The sequence below is a fragment of the Coregonus lavaretus genome (genome assembly GCF_964263955.1).
Source record: "Coregonus lavaretus genome assembly, chromosome: 19".
NCBI classification, from domain to species: Eukaryota; Metazoa; Chordata; class Actinopteri; order Salmoniformes; family Salmonidae; genus Coregonus; species Coregonus lavaretus.
The window spans coordinates 29,793,198-29,812,560 of record NC_140006.1 but is presented as its reverse complement, the minus strand read 5'-3'; the positions used below and the strand labels follow the sequence as shown (position 1 = coordinate 29,812,560).

Genomic DNA, 19,363 nt, shown 5'->3' with positions numbered 1-19,363 from the left:
TGGTTTTAGTCATGTTTCTGTGTAGAATAACCAATGATAAGGAATAGGGTTGCAAAATTCTTGCAACTTTCAATAAATTCCCTGGTTTTCCTGAAATCCTGGTTGGAGGTATCCTGTAGTCAGGAAGGGAATAAGCAGGAAGTCCTCCAACCAGGACTTCTGTAAAACCAATTTTGCAACCCTATTCGGGACTATGTACTTTATACTCTGATGTTCCTCATTTTATGTTATACATATACATTTAGTAAAGTAATACTGTCAGTGATCAATGTAGGCTATAGTCAATTTTGTCACCGAAAATGCAAATATAAAGCGTCAAAGAGTAATGCATTCATGTTTTTTGTACAGGACTTATGACGGTTAAATGCAATTTACGAGTTGGTCCATGTGCAGAGCCTGTCCTTTAGAAAACTTCTCTATTCATTATTCAGCTTGATAATCTCTCTCATGCTGTCAGAAAAGTGATGTACCTTCTAAAATGGGATTTGAATGGGAATGCCTAGCATGTCTTTCACTGTCACGTGGTGAGTCTCCATAGAACTCTATGTAGATACATACAGTATCACTATGTGACTCTCATTGTTCCAGTACCAACACTTTTACTTACATTAGAAGCTTACTTTTTATTGAACTGGCAAATTCTTTGCGTGTTCTGCTCAGGATGGTTCCCACAGCATCATGTTCTCATGAGCATTGTGCTATGAATAAGCACAGAACACATTCATAAATTGCAATGTGAGAAACAGAGTTGTCTACTTGTGTAATTGTTTACTCGTCATCGACAGTTTAATAAACAGAAGTGAATGATCTAATAGTGTCCTATTTCTGTCACACCCTGATCGGTTTCATATGTCTTGTGCTTGTCTCCACCCCCCAGCAGGTGTCTCCCATTTGTCCCCATATCCCTTGTGTATTTATACCAGTGTTTTCTGTTTGTCTGTTGCCAGTTCGTTTTGTCTTGTCAAGCTTACCCGCATTTTTCCCTTACTCCTGTTTTGCTCCAGTCCCTGTTTTCCAGTTTTTCCCGGTTTTGACCATTCTGCCTGCCCTGACCCTGACCCTGAGCCTGCCTGTCGTTCTGTACCTTGTGACACTGTTCTGGATTACCGACCTCTGCCTGCCCCGACCCTGACCCTACCGTTTCTGTACCTTTCAGACTCTGCTCTGGATTACTGACCTCTGCCTGCCCTTGACCTGTCGTTTGCCTAACCCCTGTTTTATAAATAAACCTTTTGCTATTTCCAAACTGTCTGCATGTGGGTCTTATCCTGGGCCTTGATAGTACGAACTGGCTATGACGGACCCAGCAGACTCGGACCAGCTCCGCAATGCCGTCTCCTCCCAAGGAGCCACCATTGGGAGGCACGAGGAGTTGCTGCGTGGTCTTATGGAGGGTTTCCAGACCTAGGCTGAACGCCATAACAGTGCGTTGAATACATTGCTGGAGCAATTCCACAGGTTGTCTGTTAGGCAGCCTACCACGACAGTAACCTCCCAGCCCCTCAGTAACCCGGCTGTCAACAGCGTGTCTCTCCCGGCCACCCCGGCTTCCCGAGAACCCCGCTTACCTCCACCGGAACGCTTCGCTGGAGAGTTGGGAACCTGTCGGGCGTTTCTCGCTCAGTGTTCCCTCATCTTTGAGCCCTCCTCCTTCCCCTCGGACCGCTCGAAGATAGCATACCTCATCATGCTGATGTCCAGGAGGGCTCTCGCCTGGGCTACGGCAGTGTGGGAAGTATCCGGATCAATGGGCGGCTGCGGGAATGTAGGAAGGAGAGGAGGTCCGATTCCACTCGCCCGCCCAAGGATTCCACCTCGCCTCCGAGGCATCCTGGAAGTCCCTGACGTCGCCGTCTCCGATAGAATCCGAGGCTACCCAAGTTTCCCCGAGAGTTTCCGAAGTCTGCCGATTCGCCTCTTCCCGAGCCGATGCAACTAGGCAGAGCTAGGTTGTCTCCAGCCGAACGTTTACGCAGGCTTAACAATAATAGTTGTCTGTATTGCAGGACTACTGGTAATTTCGTGTCCTCCTGTCCACTAAAAGACCAGGCTCACCCGTAGGGGCGAGTACTCTGGTGGGTCATACGGAGATCTTTCCCTCTCCCCTTACTCGCACCCCTCTCCATGCCACCCTGCTGTGGGGGAACCAGTCGAAATCTCTCCGGGTACTCATCGACTCAGGGGCCGATGAGAGTTTTAAGGACGCTACCCTGGCGTCCGAGCTGGACATCCCCACTCAGCCCCTCTCCATTCCCATGGACGTTAGAACGCTGGATGGGCGCTCTACAGGCAGGGTCACCCACAATACCACTCCCATCAACCTATGAGTGTCAGGGAACCACAGCGAGGCTATCCAGTTCCTGCTTATTAAGTCCCCTCAGGTTCCCGTGGTATTGGGATTGTATTGGCTTCAGCGACACAATCCCCTCATCAACTGGATTGCTGGTGCCATCATAGGCTGGAGCCCGTTCTGCCATGCCCATTGCCTGAAGTCGGCGCAGCCTGCCCCGGGACGTCTTCTTGTGGGCTCGGAAGTTGCCCCGGACCTCTCTGCCATTCTCACAGAGTACAAGGACCTCTGGGAGGTTTTTAGTAAGGCCCGGGCCACTTTGCTTCCTCCGCACCAACCGTATGACTGCGGGATTAACCTTTTCCCGGGCACCACACCACCCCGGGGACGTTTGTATTCACAAAAGGCGGACCGCCACCGGACCCCGGCTCCCCCGTATCGTCTCGGGCAGAGGGTATGGCTGCCCCTCAGGGTGGAGTCCCGCAAACTTTCCCCCCGTTTTATCAGCCCTTTCCCCATCTCCAAGATCCTTAGCCCCTCTGCTGTTGGTCTTCTGTTGCCCCGTATACATCCCACTTTTCATGTGTCTAGGATTGAACCTATGTCTCACAGCCCTTTGTCTCCTGTTTCCTGCCTGCCGTTCTGTACCTTGTGACACTGTTCTGGATTACCGACCTCTGCCTGCCCCGAGCCTGAGCCTGCCTGCCGTTTCTGTACCTTTCGGACTCTGCTCTGGATTACTGACCTCTGCCAGCCCTTGACCTGTCGTTTGCCTGCCCCCTGTTTTGTAAATAAACGTTTTGCTATTTCGAACTGTCTGCATCTGGGTCTTATCCTGAGCCTTGATAATTTCATTGAATCACATTGTTATTTTCTTTTATAATGAATGGGTCCTTCATCCCACAGGCAATCTAGTAACACACATACCACATACACACACACTCTGCCGCCTAAATGCTAATTTACTATTCCATTTATGGCAACAATCCCCATTAAATTGTGCCAAACTGAAGTTGCCCCCCCCCCCCCCCCCCCCCCCCCGCATGGACACACACACACACTACTAGACAACCCCTCCAGCTACAATAAAATGAACTCCAATTCAATCAGTCACAGGGCCCTTGAACTGCTCAGAGAGATCAGTGATGCACATAGTAAATTTTCTTCTGAAAAGGATGAAGCGTTTTACCAGGAAACCCTCAATGGATGAAAGAAACCATAGAGATTCTATAATTCCATAAAAGAACCCCTAATAAATGTAGGCCTACAGGCAGGCAGATGGAATCTCATTCCTCTACTCTTATGCTGTGCTCCGCTGCTACCCTCATGGGTTGCATAATTCATTACAATATTGTTTTCAATGTTCTTTAGGAGACTGACTCCTAACTGAGCGAACTTGTTAATGTTTCATCCAACGTGTACACTCTTAGAAAAAAAGGTGCTATCTAGAACAAAAAAGGGTTATCCTATGGGGACAGCCGAAGAACCCTTTTGGAACCCTTTTTTCTAAGAGTGTACCTTGCTCGAGGATGGATGGAGAAAGAGCTTGTACATTCACTTCAAAGTCTACATATGAGAGATAGAGCAATGCACCTGCAACTGCAATGAGTTAAATCCATTCCAGGCATTTCTTGAATAGAACTGTTCATGCCATAGAATTTCAATTATTTCATGATATTTGTATGGTTCATGCATCATGCCCTTCTGTTGAATACATATGTTCATGCATCAGAGCAGTGGCGGCTCCTGAAAAAATTCTCAGGGGGGGCAATTTTTCTGATGATTTAGGTGACCTACACACATTTTAAAAAAGATATGTCCAGCAACAACATGAAGACAGCGGCAGCATATAAGTCAATACCAGAAGCATTTATTGACTGATCTCAAAAGTGTTGGCTTACCAGGGTTGGTGGAGCCCTCAGTTTCATCTTTGCCTCGCAAAGCTAACTCAAACACTCCGCAAAACTTCACACACTGGATTAGCCGGCTGAGGATGTGGCGGTTCTTGCTAATGTCGTAGTAAATATATTTGTTATAGTGAATATGGAATATGATATGTTGAGTAAAATGTTGTGCTAAGATCTATTTAGGTCAGGAGCTGGTTATAAGTTCTGTTCCTATCCAATAACAATGGACAAAAGGGTCCTATCTTGTCAGCCTTGTCAGTTTCAGTTCTCCAGTAAACTTGTGATTATCAACACTAACCTCATCGTTGTGGCGGCGGACAGCTAGCCTGTATCCCTCATCCAGTTGAGTGGGAATGTTCACTCTCCCCAAAGCAGACAATCTCAAACAGCTATCCATGTGGGTCTTTGACAGCTCATGTTTCTTAATCTTTCCTGAAAGATGGTGCATGTCCGTTACACACCAGTCGCTGTCCAAGCGGTGCTGTCTGCCGTGCCGCCTTCAGGGTGAAAGAGTAAGCAGGGGGTAGCAGAAGACTGCATTAGCTACATCGCAGCCTGCTAGCCAGGTTTTTCGTTCGTACCAATTTTTGGAAAATCCTCGGGTGTAGGACTTCCCCCCTTTAGTAGAAACCTGTTGAATTATTAAATTTGGTCTGGGAGGTCCTAATTGTTTCGTTGCCAATTTATCTTCATTTGTTCGCCGACAAAAAGGAACTTCTTTCAAAGACACAATCGAGTTGCACTGAAGCCTAGCCATTTTGATAGTAGTAGTGAATTGATTGACGCTGCTACCCGCTCTTTTCTTAGTTACGTTCATGGTTATGTTACGTATGACGAAAGCGCGTAAGTGCAAGCCCTCAGAAACCCATAGAGATTGTATTGAAAGCTCTGATATTTGAAAAAAATAGATTTTACATGGGAGTCTATGACAGACTTCTGGGCGATTTTCAACCTGACTGAAATCGCCCCAAAAGGGGGGGGGGCCATTTGAAGCACGACTTTAGCCTGATTGGACATTTAGTGGCACTGTGGCAGATCAGACGTCTAGATTACAACACTGATAACTACTGTTGCCGTGATATAATTGATTAGAAAAAAAATCCCTTCCTTTTCCCGTTTGGCAGTGCGTCGCCCATATCGCCCTATTGAACACACCGCCCCTGCATCAGAGTATCAGATGGTATCAGATGATGTGAATGTCAATAGGGCTACAGGGATGCCACAGGATAGTTTGTTTCAATGGTGGTTGTATTTACCCCACTGCATCAGTCATATGATGCATGGTCACCTTGACTAGAGGGCTCTATTCAGGAGGTCTAGACCTATACTCTATCAGCTTCCCTGTACGGCTAATGTAGCTGGAGATGTATACTTTGTCATTTCAACATTCGTAGCCCATCAGCTTTCTGTCATACTCTACCATTCAGGGACTGGTGTCCTGTCAACTCTTTGTAATAGAGCCCTCTCAGAACTGATAGCCCATTCAAAATATCCTATAGGGCATAGGCAATGGACTGTTGTAATACTGCATAGACAGTGATACTATCACAGGGTCGCTATATTGTAGCCTATATCATTGGAATATATCATTCTAATCCTTTCAGTATGATTATACCTTGGTAATGAATCATCTGTTTCAACTACTGTTAACCATCCAACTTACCTACTGGTAATTGGCACATTCAATAGTGCTTAGTTATAGGCTATAGGTAGGCTACAGTACAGTATCAAATCTCTATTGGCATCTAGTGGACAAAATACCTTAGTACATTATGTTTCGTGGACGGTGTGATTTCTCCATCATAGATGACAGGTACAGTACACAGTAAAAAGCCACTGCTGCATCCCACACTCTCTACTAGTTGTACTACCATACTTTTATAGCAACCCCAAATGTTTGATGTGGGAAAATAGATTATTAGACTATTCTGTATGGTTCAGAATAATAAGTAATTGCGCTATAAGAGTGTGCACGAGACAAGTATCCACGAGATGGCGCTTGGAAATCTCCTTTTCAAAAAATCCCTCCCTGTGTTTGACCTATCTTGACAATGACAATTTCCTGTTAGAAAAATGAGAAGGGGGCTGGTTATACAGTGTTGTAGAAGCAAAACGCACTTTGAAGCAGGATGTGGTGAAGGGATTATTGTGCTACGTTGGAAACTAAAATAGTCGAAGGAACCCATGCAGTGTACGGGACTGGTACACTGAATTCAAAGGATTACGGATGTCGAATACGGAAACGGGTGAGGCAGAGTATTTATGTTATTTAATAAAAAGGGTTAACACAAGTTTGGTGAAATAGCGGCTGTTAGGAAACTCCTTCATAAACCACCGAGCCGATTGACAGGTCGACCAACTCAGCTGAGCCCTTCCCTCTGAAGTAACTGTACTATGATTAAATCAATCATAATCGTTCCAGCGGCTGTGGTGCCAACATTTTGACACTGGAAACATTGTAACATGTTTGTCAGCGTGTTGTTGTTACATTGTAGAATATACATTGTGTCTGTAAAGTGTTTTATGTCTGTGTCGCTTATTCTGCTCTCTCTATTGTGAAACTTATTTGTAGAGTGGAAATGAGAAGAGCGGCGGCGACAAGCAGTGGAGCTCAAGGAGCGGATTCTGGAAAGACAACTTCCACAGGACCAACAATAGCCAAGGAAAATGGACCGACAACGCCGAGCCCTCCAGTCAGCCCTACGACCCCAATCGCCCCGGTGGATCTGGAAGATGAGCCACAGTCCTCCGTCACAGACGCCACTCAGATGTGGATGAAATTTGCCAAGACCTTCATTGTTATTTTTCCCATTTATGTGTTGGGATATTTTGAGTTCAGCTTCAGTTGGGTTCTAATAGGGCTTGCCATCTTTTTCTGGTGGAGAAGAAATCAAGGGCATAAAAACAACAGACTGACCCGTGCCCTGGCGTTCTTGGAGCATGAAGAGAAAACTGTCAAACTAAATTTGGCGACCTCTGAGATGCCACCATGGGTAAGAATGACATTGTTTTGTTTTATTGAGTTAAACATTTTAAAGTTACCCACCTTTTTCCCGGTTAGTTGTTAGAGATGAATGGTACTCCCCTATATATACAGGGAGTACCAATACCGAGTCGATGTGCAGGGGTACGAGGTAATTGAGGTAGCTATGTACATATACAGTGCCTCGCAAAAGTATTCGGACCAAAGTGTTACAAAGTGGGATTCAAATGTATTTAATTGTCATTTTTTTGTCAACAATTTACGCAAAATACTCTGTAATGTCAAAGTGGAAGATATTATTTTTTATTTTAATTTTAAGATTAGTAAAAATGGAATAACTAAAATATAGTTGTTGCATAAGTATTCAGCTCCCTGTGTCAATACATGTTAGAAACACCTTTGGCATCGATTAGCAGTGAGTCTTCTTGGTTGTCTATAAGAGCTTTGCACACCTGGATTGTGCAATATTTGCCCATATTTTTTTCTCTCAAAATTCTTCATGCTCTGTCAAGATGTTGGGGATTTTCAAACAGATTTAAGTCAAAACTGTAACTTGGCCATTGAGGAACATTCACTGTCTTCTTGGTAAGCAACTTCAGTGTAGATTTGTCCTTGTGTTGTAGGTTATTGTCCTGCTGAAAGGTGAATTCCTCTCCCAGTCTGGTGTAAAGCAGACTGAAGCAGGTTTTCCTCTAGGATTTTGCCTGTGCTTAGCTCCATCCCATTTATTTTTATCCTGGAAAAGTATTTGCTGATGTGAAGCACACCCATACCATGATGCAGCCACCACCATGCTTGAAAACAAGGAGGCAGTTACTCAGTGATGTGTTGTGTTGGATTTGCCCAAACATAAGGCTTTGCATTTAGGCCAAAAAGTGTATTCCTCTGCTGTTTTTTGTTGTTGTTGCAGTATTACTTTAGTGCCTTATTGCATACAAGAGTAATGTTTTCGAATATTTTTATTCTGTATATTCTATCATTTAGGTAATTATTGTGGAGTCACTACAATGTTGTTTATCCATCCTCAGTTTTCTCCCATCACAGCCATTGAACTCTAGCTGTTTTAAAATCACCAATGGCCTCATGGAAACATAACTGAGCAGTTTCATTCCGGTCCTGCAGCACAGTTCAGAAGGACTGTATCTTTGATGTGTCTGGATGGTTTAATACATCATCCAAAGTATAATAATTAACTTGACCATGCTTAAAGAGATATTCAATGTCAGATGTATTATTGTTACCCATCTACCAATCACTGCCCTTCTTTTGAGGCTTTCGAAAGACCCTGGTCTTTGTAGTTGAATCTGTGCTTGAAATTCAATACTTGACTGAGGGACCATACAGATGTTCTATGTATGGGGGACAGCGGAAGGGTTAGTCATTCAAAAATGTTGTCAACCCCTATTATTTCACATAGTGATTCAATGTAACTTATTATGTGATTTGTTAAGGCACATTTTACTCCTGAACTAATTTAGGGTTTTCTAAACAAAGGGTCTGATAGTCCCACTAAGCCCAAACCAGATGGGATGGTGTATTGCTGCAGAATGCTGTGGTAGCCATGCTGGTTAAGTGTGCCTTGAATACTAAATAAATCACAGACAGTGTCACCAGCAAAGTACCATAACACCTCCTCCTCCATGCTTTACAGTAGGAAATACACATGCAGAGATCATCTGTTCACCCACACCGCGTCTCACAAAGACACGGCGGTTGGAACCAAAAATCTCCAATTTGGACTCCAGACCAAAGGACACATTTCCACGGTCTAATGTCCATTGCTTGTGTTTCTTGGCCCAAGCAAGTCTCTTATTCAGGTATTTATTTGCCTTGTAATAGGTACTTATTGTAGATCTGACAGGTTTTGACATTTCACTCTAAGTTAGGGCAAGTACAGGCAGCTTTGGTTAAGTATATAGCACAATCAATTCCAAACACAACTTGTCTTGGTTAATGTCAGAAACCTGCTCCCGAGTCTGACATTTAGAAAATCAGTAGGAAGGAGCAAGCACTGTCTTTCAGGAGTGGTGGCATTGATTGTGATGTGATCCACGATACAATTGTTGGAGCTTTATTCTAAAAATGCAGCAGGCCTTGGTGATGGTGAGCCATGCCCTCCTCTAGACGACTAGGCTTGTGTCTCAAATGGCACCCTATTCTCTACATAGTGCACTACATTTAACCAGAGTCCTATAGGCCCTGTGCACTACAAGGGGAATAGGGTGCCACTTGGGACACAGGCAAGCTAGCTGTCTCAGCAAATATGCCTGGAATGAGGCTTGATAGGCAGTGTGGTAGTTTTGTGCACTGTTTTGTTAAAACAAGTTGACAGAAAGAAGCACACTTGCCAAGAACTGTATTTTCTATATGTTTCTATGCAGCATTTCCTGAACTATCTTTTTTATGTCATGTCATAATCCTTTGAGCAATAAGCCTACATCATAAGCGAGGGTTCAGTAGAGTAAAGCAGATGACACAGCAATTTAAGGTCAAAAGTTTTAGAACAACTACTCATTCAATGGTTTTTCTTTATTTTTACTATTTTCTACATTGTAGAATACTAATGAATATATCAAAACTATGAAATGACACCTATAGAATCATGTAGTAACCCCAAAAGTGTTAAACAAATTAAAATATATTTTCAATTTGAGATTCTTCAAATAGCCACTCTTTGCCTTGATGACAGCTTTGCACACTCTTGGCATTATCTCACCAGCTTCACCTGGAATGCTTTTCTAACAGTTTTGAAGGAGTTCCCACATATGCTGAGCACTTGTTGGCTGCTTTTCCTTCACTCTGCAGTCCGACTCATCCCAAACCATCTCAATTTGGTTGAGGTCTGGGGATTGTGGCGGCCATGTCATCTGATGCAGCTCTCCATCACTCTCCTTCTTGGTAAAATAGCCCTTACACAGCCTGGAGGTGTGTTGGGTCATTGTCCTGTTGAAAAACAAATGAAAGTCCCACTAGGCCATACCAGATGGGATGGCGTATCGCTGCAGAATGCTGTGGTAGCCATGCTGGTTAATTCTAAATAAATCACAGACAGTGTCACCAGCAAAGCACCCCCACACCATAACACCTCCTCCTCCATGCTTTACGGTAGGACATTTATTTGGATTTGCATTTATTTGGGCTGCAATTTCTGAGGCTGGTAACTCTAATAAATGTATCCTCTGCAGCAGAGGTAACTCTGGGTCTTCCATTCCTGTGGCGGTCCTCATGAGAGCCAGTTTCATCATAGCGCTTGATGGTTTTTGCGACTGCACTTGAAGAAACTTTCAAAGTTCTTGACATTTTCCGGATTGACTGACCTTCATGTCTTGAAGTAATGATGGACTGTTGTTTCTCTTTGCTTATTTGAGCTGTTCTTGCCATAATATGGACTTGGTCTTTTACCAAATAGGGTTATCTTCTGTATACCCCCTACCCTCTCACAACACAACTGATTGGCTCAAACACATTAAGAGGGAATAAATTCCACAAATTAACTTTTAAGAAGGCACACCTGTTAACTGAAATGCATTCCAGGTGACAACCTCATGAAGCTGGTTGAGAGAATGCCAAGAGTGTGCAAAGCTGTCATCAAAGCGAAGGGTGGCTATTTGAAGAATCTCAAATATAAAGTATATGTTTTGATTTGTTTAACACTTCTTTGGTTACTACATGATTTCATATGTGTTATTTCATAGTTTTGATATCTTCACTATTATTCTACAATGTAAAAATATAGAAAAACCCTTGAATGAGTAGGTGTTCTAAAACTTTTGACCGGTAGTGTATATATGTACAGTACATTTGAATATCATTTTAACATATTAGAATATTGCTATTATATGATATACTATGAATCTTTATGTTATCACATTATGTTATCCTTTGTGAACATAATGCACAAAAACAATGCAGGTAGTAGTTGGCAGTTTTAAGATTGGCAAATTAGCTTTTTGTCTTCACTAAACAAAGATGATTTACACAGCATTCAAAGTTTGAGACCTTTTGAAAGACAGACGATTGAAATCTGAGGGCAGAGCTCAGGTCAGCATAAGTCAGGTCATGACTGGCCTGTCTGTCCCTGGTTGACTGGGCCTTTAATTATTTTACAACAGGATTGCTGGGCCGAAATTAGGTAAAACTGTCAAGAGACAAGAAAAAAAACAGTGAAAATGTAGCAACATACATCCTTCAAAATATAGGTCTAGTCCAGCGTTTCCCAAACTCGGTCCTCGGGACCCCAAGTGGTGCATGTTTTGGTTTTTGCCCTAGCAATACACAGCTCATTCAAATAATTAAAGCTTGATGATTAGTTGATTATTTGAATCATCTGTGTAGTGCTAGGGCAAAAACCAAAACATGCACCACTTGGGGTCCTGAGGACCGAGTTTGGGAAACAGTGGTCTAGTCCAATGGTCTATATGGAGTAGAGAGATTTCTCTCTCTTGTTCTGTTATGCTCTCTAATGGTGTGTCATCATGGCCATGGGTGGGGCCTCTCTCCTTGATGTGCCAAAGGGTGGGCCCATCAGTCCAGTGGAAAATTGAAAACGTGTGTTGAACAGAGAGCCTTGTGCTCTGCCTCTGACTACAGGGAGAATAGGCCTTGTTATATTCTTTCAAATATACAGGTCCTGTGCTGTTTTATATGACTGTGACTTCCTACACAGTCTCAAGGGAGCGATGAGTGTTGAGCAGAGCCTTGTGCTGTTGAGTTCTGCCTCTGACTAAAGGGAGTAGAGAATAAGCCTTGTTTGACTCGTTCAAACCTGCAGTCATTTGTTCAAACAGAAGTAATGTGCTGCTGTTGCATATGACCCAGACCACCTCCACACACGGTCTCCTCTCATGGGAGTGATGAGACTGTCAGTGACTTTGGAGAAAAAGACAGTCCAGTCATCACAGTGCTCACTCACTGAATAATGTGACTGTGACGAGTTTATGGGAGATGTAGGGAAAGAACACACAGTAAACCAGGAGCTGTGACGGAAGCATCTCAAAGCCTTTATAGGCTTGATATTGAGTTGATAATGGATAGATATTTGTATCACATTTCAAACAATCCAATAGGCCTATCATGTTGTTGTACTTTCTAGGCTGTATTGTTAGCTTGTGGCCCTGTGCTTTGTGACTTAACAAGAACAGAGGTGTGTCACACACACACAGTGTCTTCTAAGCAGCCAGGCAAATCAGTAACTTAAGCAAACAAATGAAAGCTTGTGTTGTCACTGAAGTGAAAGGGGTGACAATTAGGCCTATGTGAAGTTAGTTTTACAAGGTGATTTAGATCCTTTTTAGATTAGCCTACCATGTGTATTTACTACCATAAGACTAAATCCCTTTCCTGAGTTGTCTGTATACAGGACAGTGCATTCAGAAAGTATTCAGACCGCTTGACTTTTTCAAAATTTTGTTACGTTACAGCCTTATTCTAAAATGGAATAAAATACATTTTTTTCCCATAATAACAAAGTGAAAACAGGTTTTTATATATATAAAATGTATACAAAATAAAAAACTGTAATACCTTATTTACGTAAGTATTCAGACCCTTTGTTATGAGACTCGAAATTGAGATCAGATGCATCCTGTTTCCATTGATCATCCTTGAGATGTTTCTATAACTTGATTGGAGTCCACCTGTGGTAAGTTCAATTGATTGGACATAATTTGGAAAGGCACTGTCACGCCCTGGCTCTGGGGACTCTTATATGTTGAGCCAGGGTGTTAGTTTCTATGTGTAGTGTCTATGTTTTGTTTTCTATGTGTTCTTTTCTAGATCGTGTATTTCTGTGTTGGCCGGGGTGGTTCCCAATCGGAGGCAGCTGTCTTGTTGTCTCTGATTGGGAACCATACTTAGGCAGCCTGTTGTGCATTTGTCATTTGTGGGATCTTGTTCCGTGTAGGTTTGTGTTTATGACCGAGGACTTCACGTTTCGTTTTGTTGTATTGTGCAAAGTACGCATTAAAAGATGTACGCATTTCACGCTGCGCCTTGGTCCGTTGCTTACGACGACCGAGACAGAAGATCAAACCAAAACAGGACCAAGCAGCGTTTCCAGGAGCAAACGCCGGAGGTAACGTTGATAGATGTCCTCCTCGGTTGGGGGAGGATAACGGAGGAGGAGGCCGTCCGTTACCGGAGGGCGATGAAGGGGGAGACCCAGGCAGGAGAGGAGAAGCGGTGCCAACCGGGCCGTCGTCGGACAGGCGAGAGGCAACCCCAAGACATTTTATGGGGGGGACACACGGCATGGACGACGGGGCTGCTGGAGGCAGCTACAGGGCGAGATTGTGGACTAGGAGAGAAGGCCACCAGGTTACGGGGGCCATTGGTCATTAGAGGGAAGGAGAGTGTAGAGGCACGGCGAGAGGTACTGGGGTGTGTTACCAGTCCGGTCCGGCCCGTTCCTGATCCCCGCACAAGGCCAGTGGTGTGTGTTCCCAGTACGGTCCGGCCTGTTCCTGTCCCTCGCACCAAGCCTGTGATGCGCGTCGCCAGCCCGGCCCGGCCTGTTCCTGCCCCTCGCACCAAGCCTGTGGTGCGCGTCGCCAGCCCGGCCCGGCCTGTTCCTGCCCCTCGCACCAAGCCTGGGGTGCGCGTCGCCAGCCCGGCCCGGCCTGTTCCTGCCCCTCGAACCAAGCCTGGGGTGCGCGTCGCCAGCCCAGCCCAGCCCGGCCCGGCCTGTTCCTGCCCCTCGCACCAAGCCTGTGGTGCGCGTCGCCAGCCCGGTCCGGCCTGTTCCTGCTCCCCGCACCAAGCCAGTGGTGCACGTCGCCAGCCCGGCCCGGCCTGTTCCTGCCCCTCGCACCAAGCCTGTGGTGCGCGTCGCCTGCTCGGCCCGGCCTGTTCCTGCCCCTCGCACCAAGCCTGTGGTGCGCGTAGCCAGCCCGGTCCGGCCTGTTCCTGCTCCCCGCACCAAGCCAGTGGTGCGCGTCGTCAGCCCGGTCCGGCCCGTTCCTGCTCCCCGCACCAAGCCAGTGGTGCGCGTCGTCAGCCCGGTCCGGCCTGTTCCTGCTCCCCGCACCAAGCCAGTGGTGCGCGTCGTCAGCCCGGTCCGGCCCGTTCCTGCTCCCCGCACCAACAAAGTGGTGCGCGTCGTCAGCCCGGTCCGGCCCGTTCCTGCTCCCCGCACCAAGCCAGTGGTGCGCGTCGTCAGCCCGGTCCGGCCCATTCCTGCTCCCCGCACCAAGCCTGTGGTGCGCATCGTCAGTCCGGCACAGCCCGTGCCTGTTTCACCGGTGCCTGGTCAGGTACCGGTCAGCTGCTCCACACCGGAGCCTAAGCAATCCGCTCCACCGATGTCCAGTCCAGCTCCAGCCAGCGGGGCCAGACCAGACCAGGGGCGCTAAGGGGGGTTAGTTAGAGGGTGGTGGTCACGCCCGGAGCCGGATCCGCCTCCGAGGCGGAATGCCCACCCGGCCCCTCCCCTGTTGGGTTTAGTTGGCGCGGTCGCAGTCCGCGCCTTTGGGGGGGGTACTGTCACGCCCTGGCTCTGGGGACTCTTATATGTTGAGCCAGGGTGTTAGTTTCTATGTGTAGTGTCTATGTTTTGTTTTCTATGTGTTCTTTTCTAGATCGTGTATTTCTGTGTTGGCCGGGGTGGTTCCCAATCGGAGGCAGCTGTGTCTTGTTGTCTCTGATTGGGAACCATACTTAGGCAGCCTGTTGTGCACTTGTCATTTGTGGGATCTTGTTCCGTGTAGGTTTGTGTTTATGACCTTAGGACTTTTGTTGTATTGTGCACAGTACGCATTAAAAGATGTACGCATTTCACGCTGCGCCTTGGTCCGCTGTTTATAACGATCGTGACAGGCACAAACCTGTCTAAATAAGGTCCCACAGTTGACAGTGCATGTCAGAGCAAAAACCAAGCCATGAGTTCGAAGGAATTGTCCGTAGAGCTCCGAGACGGGATTGTGTCGAGGCACAGATTACATTTACATTTGAGTCATTTAGCAGATGCTCCAGAGCGACTTACAGTTAGTGAGTGCATTCATTTTTTCATACATAATCTGGGGAAGGGTACCAAAAAATGTCTGCAGAATTGAAGGTTCCCAAGAACACAGTGGCCTCCATCATTCTTAAATGGAAGAAGTTTGGAACCACCGAGACTCTTCCTAGAGCAGGCAGCCCGGCCAAACTGAGCAATCGGGGGAGAAGGGCCTTGGTCAGGGAGGTGACCAAGAACCCGATGGTCACTCTGACAGAGCTCCAGAGTTCCTCTGTGGAGATGGGAGAACCTTCCAGAAGGACAACCATCTATGCAGCACTCCACCAATCAGGTCTTTATGATAGAGTGGCCAGACGGAAGCCACTCCTCAATAAAAGGCACATGACAGCCCGCTTGGAGTTTGCCCAAAGGCACCTAAAGGACTCTCAGACCATGAGAAACAAGATTCTCTGGTCTGATGAAACCAAGATTGAACTCTTTGGCCTGAATGCCAAGAGTCACGTCTGGAGGAAACCTGGCACCATCCCTACGGTGAAGCATGGTGGTGGTATCATCATGCTGTGGAGATGTTTTTCAGTGGCAAGGACTGGGAGACTTATCAGGACTGAGGGAAAGATGAACGGAGCAAAGTACAGAGATCCTTGATGAAAACCTGCTCCAGAGCGCTCAGGACCTCAGACTGGGGCGAAGGTTCACCTTCCAACAGGACAACGACCCTAAGTACACAGCGAATACAATGCAGGAGTGGCTTCGGGACAAGTCTCTGAATGTCCTTGAGTGGGCCAGCCAGAGGCCGGACTTGAACCTGATCTAATATCTCTGGAGCGACGCTCCCTATCCAACCTGACAGATCTTGAGACGATCTGCCGAGAAGAATGGGAGAAACAGGTGTGCCAAGCTTGTAGCATCATACCCAAGAAGACTCAAGGCTGTAATCGCTGCCAAAGGTGCTTCAACAAAGTACTGAGTAAAATTGCTAAAAACCTGTTTTTGCTTTGTCATTATGGGTTATTGTGTGTAGATTGATGAGGAGGGAAAAAATAATTTAATCCATTTTAGAATAAAGCTGTAACAAAATGTGGAAAAAGTAAAGGGGTCTGAATACTTTCTGAATGCACTGTACGTAGTGTATGACCTAGTTCTACTCTAGTTGCTCTGATGGCATGGTATGGTACATACTGGGCAATTCCACGGTATTGGAATTACGCTGAGACTCAGATTTTTCACTTTAAAATGTATGCCAAACAAAAACCATTGATTTCAAAGTTTAACAAACCATACAACTCTATGCGCTGCTTAAAAAACATTTACGGATGCGAAGTTTGGTAATAGAATTATGGTAAAATCTCCCTCGGTTTTATTCTGTTACCAAATTTTGTATCTGCACAGTTCTTCCTGTAAATTAGTTTTTCTAAAACTTTTAGTGGAAATTGTTCAAAGGACTCCTTGTGCATAGAGTTGTATGGTTTTGTTTTACTTTGAAATCAGTGATTTTTGTTTGGTATACATTTTAAAGTGAAAAATCTGAATCTCGGCATAATTCTGTTACCATGGAATTGCCATACTGTAGATCAGGGTTCTTCAATTCCGGTCCTGGAGGGCCGAAACACTTCTGTTTTTTATTTCTACCTGGTAGTTAATTGCACTCACCTGGTGTCCCAGGTCTGAATTAGCCCCTGATTAGAAGGAGTGGATGAAAAACAGAGGTGTTTCGGCCCTCCAGGACCGGAAGAACCCTGCTGTAGATCATGTGCCACAACGGCCTGTGACGGTCTGTTTGTGATTTGATACTCCCCACAATGGCTCTCTCTTGTTCCTGTGGTGATTATGGGTCCCGCCCCACACCACCCTAAGGGCCTAAATATAGGTGGCAACAACTGTCTTGTGATATAGTATGACTTGTCCTGCACCATTGACCGTCCACCAATGATATATTGCTATCTGACTGGCCTGACTATTTTCCACGGTACAGAAATTGCTGAATGTGCACCTTCTGATTGAGTTGGGGAGATTCTCAATTGGTTTAGCTAACTCCTCCTTCCTGTCCTTGCCTCTTTTTGAAAAAGGTCAAAGGTAATCGAGGAGAGGAAACAAATGCGCTTGTATGAAATTACTCTCCTTTTCCACTTGTTCGTCATCAAGCAAATTACGTTTACAGGGGTGGAATCCCAAAATAAATGTGTAAAATGATCAAAACAAATATACTGTAGCTCGTTGTGCAAGACATTTTATATGTATGCATGCTTTTCTCCTTTGAGAAAACAGCTGATTTTAAAGGGGATGTGGATGATTATAAAACACTTCCGCTCTACCTGCCACGAGGATACTCTTGTGCATCCTCTGTTGAATTAGGTAATGAAGGAGGGGAGCAGCTTAATTTGTTCACCTATTAACGAATTGACTCTCTCCTCAACCACTTATCGGTTTCCGGGTTACGGAGGAGAGAGGACAGAGGAGAGAGGACAAATGAGAATCTCCCTTGGAAGTTGGAGCTGTCACTTTTGATCTGATGATCTGTAATGCCTCTGACACGGTTACTGCTACTGACCTTTGACCTAGTAACAGAACAGAACAGAAGATATGAGTGTGTGATAGTTTCATGGCACTAGGACCTTTTATTTTGATGAAGCCATGGCAATCTGATGTAATAATATTAGCCTCGTCTTAAGCTTGCGAGATCAGGATGGTTCGTACGAGGCTATAATAATACTGACCTCTGTCACAAATTCACTATTCTGAGGGCAACACCAGTCACATGTTCTATTCTCTCCTACCCAACAAAATGTAAATAGCTGGTAAGAGCAAGATAGTTAGTGTATATTCGTGTCTAGCCCTATACAGTATATTACAATTTCATTTTTTGTTATTATACTGTTTCCCTCCCCTTCATAGAATGAATAGTTGAACGTTTTTTGTATAATCCCATAGAACATCTATTTAGTCAAACAGGTTGGTTAATGTTGTAAATTACTCCTGTAGTGGTACATGTCCACTGATAGTATGGTATTGCATAATGTGTGAGTGAAGGAGCCGATTACCCCTAGCCAGCTGCCATGGTCTGGATTTCTAAACAGCTGTTCTGTGGGATTGTGATTCCACCAGTCCAGCACGACTCCCGTGGGCTGTCAGAAGGGCTACTTCCCAAATGGCACCCTATTCCTTATTGCAGTTCTTTTAACCAGGGCTCTAAGCACTATATGGGGAATAGGGTGCCATTTGGGACACATCCCTGCTTGATTCTCCCATGAGCTGTCATAAGGAGAGGGATGACCGCATTGCTCCACTTCATGGCTGCTGAGATGTGAGATAGGCCCTGTGCATTAGTTTATTTTTACATACAGTGATAAGACATAGCTCCATGACCGTTTTGTTATTCAGGCTACTCTGTTGTTGACTGTGGTGTGTTGTTCTGGGAACTAAAGCTGACGCACTGTGAGTCTGTTAGTTGGAAACCATATTCCACCAGACTGACTGTTCAGTCAAACCAGGAAATAGCTTGACAATGACTCAGAGCTGAGCTGCTGGCTTTCCTCCCGTGAGGAATTACTGTGAACCTCTGCTTTTCTTTTCCACTAGCTGTGCTGTGTGGGATCTCTCACTCTCAAGGCAGGCTGGAATATGCTGCTAGGCAACCTCTATTGTTTGTCTGCAGACCCTAAAAAGGAGCGAAAAGTGGTCTGACAACGTGCCACTGAAGGTTGTGTCACAGCATCGGAGTTGTCAAGGAAAACAAAGAAATCTGATTGTACAATATTATGCAGACTTATGCCAGGCTATTTGGGTTTGAGTTAATGGTATTGTGTTTTATAAACAGATGATCTTACAGTCAAAAAAGAAACGAAAATAGCTTCTTAGCGAGAGCAATTTCTCAAGCAAGAATTTTGCTACGACTGTCTGGTAGTGGTCTGAGTGGGGAGGGGGAAACAGAAAACAAGCTGTTATTGGCAGAGTGGTTTGGTACTCTCTTTCTTAACTAATTTACTGCCTGGTGGTGTCACCAGGCAGGCCAAAACTCCATCCCACCAAAACAGGGTGAAGTTTCAGGCGCTCTTTTCAAACAACTCTTACACTCATTATTTTCACAGTATTATTCCAACCTCGTAGTGTGGAAATATACACTGAGTGTACAAAACATTAGGAACTATTTCCATGACATAGACCAAGGATCATCAACTAGATTTTCTTTTCTGGAGGGGATGGTCGCGGGCCCGGAACATAATTATAAATAACTT

At 45.2% G+C, this 19,363-nt stretch overlaps 1 protein-coding gene across 2 annotated transcripts in view; it reads left to right on the top strand.

Moving 5' to 3' along the window:
• The first annotated feature begins 6,300 nt into the window (after positions 1-6,300).
• The window catches only part of LOC311146188 (extended synaptotagmin-2-B-like), a 56,814-nt gene continuing 43,751 nt past the window's right edge, over positions 6,301-19,363 (top strand). For both annotated transcript variants that reach the window (XM_084182685.1, XM_084182684.1), the window contains exons 1-2: positions 6,301-6,443; positions 6,770-7,190. In XM_084182685.1, the coding sequence (XP_084038811.1) occupies positions 6,777-7,190 (414 nt within the window). In that variant the 5' untranslated portion in view covers positions 6,301-6,443; positions 6,770-6,776. The remainder of the gene's footprint in view (positions 6,444-6,769; positions 7,191-19,363) is intronic.